Raw genomic sequence first — 3,719 nt, 5'->3', positions numbered from 1 at the left:
TTAAAGTACTTACAAGAATATTATTGAATTCACAATGCCCACAGCAAAGATGCAAGAATCTTGGGACAGAATCCAAAGACAGTCAAACTAACTGAACAACTAAATACGAAAGCCCCACCACTCATTAGATTGAATTATGTAGAAACTCAAACTCTAATACATTTGTTTTTCTTTAGGTAAAATTACAAAAAAATATATCAAATTATCTAAAAATTCTCAACTAATAACTCTGCATGTGACCCTTCACCTTGAAATGAAACGGAATCCATAGTGAACTGAGTGTCATTCCACAAAGCCTCCAAGATGTCATATGGAAGACACACTTCGAGGTCAATACTACCTTCTTCATTCCCAGCAAACACGGTCATCTTTCCGGCACGCTTGTTTGCGACGCCACTCCGAACCGCCACAGGCTTTCCCCACCCAAAATCATTACCATAAACATCGAAGCGCGGGGAGCTACTAGTCGTCAAAGAATTACTATTAGCCACTCTCCCCAAAGTAAACAAAGTTGGGTTTCTCAACCAAGATTCAAAGTGACTCCTCACCTTCTCATCAGTGTACGAAGCTATCATCTTGTTCATCTCAAGAGCACACTTTCCAATTCCACCTTCTAGAAGCTCCCTTGCTCTCATCCTCACGCTGTCGAAAATCGCCGCATTTCCGAAGTAACTCTCCGGCAACTGTGGAACCAACCGTGGCCTAACTCCAAGTGAAATGAAGTAGGAGAGTTCATCTTCAGGATCCACGCGCTTGCAACGGTAAACAGAGATCCAAAGATGTGTTAAAAGTGATTGCAGTGAAGAGATTTTGATTTTCTCTGTGCCAGCTTCTGCGTTAGCTTTCGCTTTCAGCCTTGCTATTTTCTCCTTTGTGAAGTGGAAGAACCTCTCTGGTAGCGGCGGTTCTGGATTGGGTATGATTTCGAAGTCTTTTTCTATGAAAGGGAACCGTATTGGAAGCTCAACGTCGTTTACCAGAAACGCGCGTTCGAGTGAAGGGAGCTTCGATGGTTTGTTGTTGAAGCCGCTGCGCGAGATTTCCGCCCAATAATTGACAAAATGCCAAAACGACCTGCCGTCTCCGAGGGTGTGATTGAGAGTGCAACCAATGAAGACGCCGTCAACTAACTCCGTGACTTGAGCGGCAAAGAGTGGCTGGGACGTGCCTTGGTGGTTGTGAACGCCGTTAAGCTGGAAGAAGGAGTGAACAATGGAGGGAACGTACTTAGCTTGAAGAATGTCGTTGACGGTTGTGTTCTCTGCTACTGCGTGGACGAAGAGTGCTCCTTGGTTGTTGCAGAGGATGTGACACGTGGCATCTTTGTCTTCGTTGTGGTGTGTAATGACAAAACGGCCAGTGAGGGGTGGAAAGAAGGCGAGGGTGGTGGAGAATGAATGTTTGAGGTTGTTGATTTGGAATGGTGTATGGTGGTGTTCTGTTTTAGTGGGTTTCTGAAACAGAAGGCCTTTCTGGATGGTTTCAAGTGGGAGAAAAATGAGATCCCAAGGGGTTAAATGGATCTTCTGTTCAGTTGATTCATTGCTTTGGTTTGGTGCTTGGACTAAGCTTGTGGAGATGACTCGGATGGATTCCATTCTTTTGATCTTTGCAGAAAGCTCAGTCACACTTGTGTGTGTAAGTATTGTTATTTTGGACAAAAAATGAACTCATCTTAAAGAAGTCCCAAAGATTCAAATTATGTGTTGTACAAGGTTTATTGGTTCCCACAGACAACAAATATACATCTAAAAATAAAGTAATTAAAAAAAGAAAAATATTAAGAATAATACATTTTATCGATATTATTAATCAATATTTTGGACTAACAATTTATTTTTATATTATTAGAATTAAAATTTAAAAATTAAAATTTAAAATTTAATAGTTAATATTTAAAATATTAATAAAAATAATATATTTTATTAGTTACGTAATATTTTTTATTAAAAAATATTTTTTTATTATTAAATATACCATGGCTTTTATATATTTGTTCAACCACCACCTTCATTTCATTGCATATTTTCCCAACATGAACGGATTAATCCCTTTCCAAGAATGTGGTGAGAAAGAATTCCTCAATTATTCTGTCTAAATTAAAGTAAAAGTTTATTATGTCTAGGTCAAAAAAAGCTGCTACGTCCAAAGATGGCTATCAATTATTATGTGAAGAGTAACGTGGGTGTGCCTCCTTATCTGCTGATCTCATAACCACATATAATCGGAAATGGATCCTCTCTCTATAGAAAAAAAAAATTGGATGGTATTTAATATTAAATTTAATTTTTTATTATTTTTTTATATTTATTTTTAACTTATTTATAAAATTAAAGATAAAAGATCATATTTATTTTTTTTAAATATTAAAAAAACTAAAAAAAATCTATTTTCTACATAATCTACTTTGAGATTTGGCTTTTCCATATATTTATTTGATAATGACTATAGTTATGATTTTAAGCCGGTTTATGTGAAATTCTAAAACTTATATTATTATTTGCTTGGGTATATTTTTATTTACATATGAAAATATTAAGAGTTCTAAGTACATAATTTAAAAGTTTTCTTTTATTATTAGGTGAATATTTTAATAATGATATTTTCATATAAAAATTACATTATGAATTAATAAATGATTAAATTAAACATGATAATTTATTTATCGATTTATAATATGATATTTATATAAAAATATCATTATTGAATTGCATTACTCTAAGGGAAGACGTCGTCCTATCTTCTTTAATTCACAGATGAGCCAAACGTCGGACTTCAAAAAATACTAGATATAGATAAAACATCTACTAAAAATACTCCAATGCTTAAAGCAAATAAAATTTCAATAAAACCTAATTTTAAAGTGTTGTATAGTGGGTGAGATGTCTTTCACCTTTTACTTTGTTTATTTGATATAGATTATCATCTGATGCTGATGGTATGACTTTTCTGTGATATAATTAAATTTTCGAATGATATGTAATAACTTCAATGACATCTATGTTAAATGTACAAGATAATATTTTCAACTAATCCTTATTAGTGAGCGCGTCTATAGGAACCACAATGCAATTGTGCTGGGAATTTTAATGTTTTTTTGACAACTTCTCTGAATTATATAGGTTGTAATACCGTTGGGTTACAGTCAAGTTATGCGTAATAATTTTAGTAGTAGTTGTTTACGAGTGATAAAAATCCTGATTTTTTTAACTTAATCTTTATATTATAGCTTGTAATCGCTAAATTATGTATAGTGATCAGATCATAATTCTCTTCTCTCCAAACTTGCCCTATTTATTTTTAAGAGAAGTAGGTTAAATTTTATAAAAACTAAGTTATAACTCTACAAAATATAAAAGAGATGTGGTTATATAATAATTCAGCAATATAAAAATTAACCTCCAAGATCAATTTGATAATAATCTTAAAGATAAAATTAGTCAAATTTATCATTAAAAAGGATACTATTTATATCTGTATATTTAATTGAGATGACATGAAATACAACCTGATTCTATTAAGGTTGCTCATTTTCTGAAATTTATAATGCGCATAAATCAACTGAGGATGATTGTGTGTGATGTGAAAACGTGTCTTAGAACCATCTTCAAATATTTTGTCAGTTTATAAATCACTTTGTGGTGGTGATGAATTTGTTTAAAAGTTGTTGCAAATCACTTGATTATGGTTTTTTATATTAATTATATATATATTATTTT

General features: G+C 32.7%; 1 protein-coding gene across 1 annotated transcript; it reads right to left on the bottom strand.

Moving 5' to 3' along the window:
• LOC107480302 (uncharacterized acetyltransferase At3g50280-like) lies at positions 1-1,648 on the bottom strand. Its single transcript, XM_016100436.3, has one exon. The coding sequence runs from the start codon at positions 1,596-1,598 to the stop codon at positions 207-209; it is 1,392 nt and encodes a 463-aa protein (XP_015955922.1). The 5' UTR covers positions 1,599-1,648; the 3' UTR covers positions 1-206.
• Between the last annotated feature and the right edge of the window lie 2,071 nt (positions 1,649-3,719).

This window comes from Arachis duranensis, chromosome 1 (assembly GCF_000817695.3).
Source record: "Arachis duranensis cultivar V14167 chromosome 1, aradu.V14167.gnm2.J7QH, whole genome shotgun sequence".
NCBI classification, from domain to species: domain Eukaryota; kingdom Viridiplantae; phylum Streptophyta; class Magnoliopsida; order Fabales; family Fabaceae; genus Arachis; species Arachis duranensis.
The sequence above is the reverse complement of the archived record's forward strand: the minus strand, read 5'-3'. Positions and strand labels throughout refer to the sequence as shown.

What these genes read in the sequence shown, in the direction of transcription:
- LOC107480302 (XM_016100436.3), bottom strand. Translation starts at nt 1,598, where the DNA reads ATGGAATCCATCCGAGTCATCTCCACAAGCTTAGTCCAAGCACCAAAC.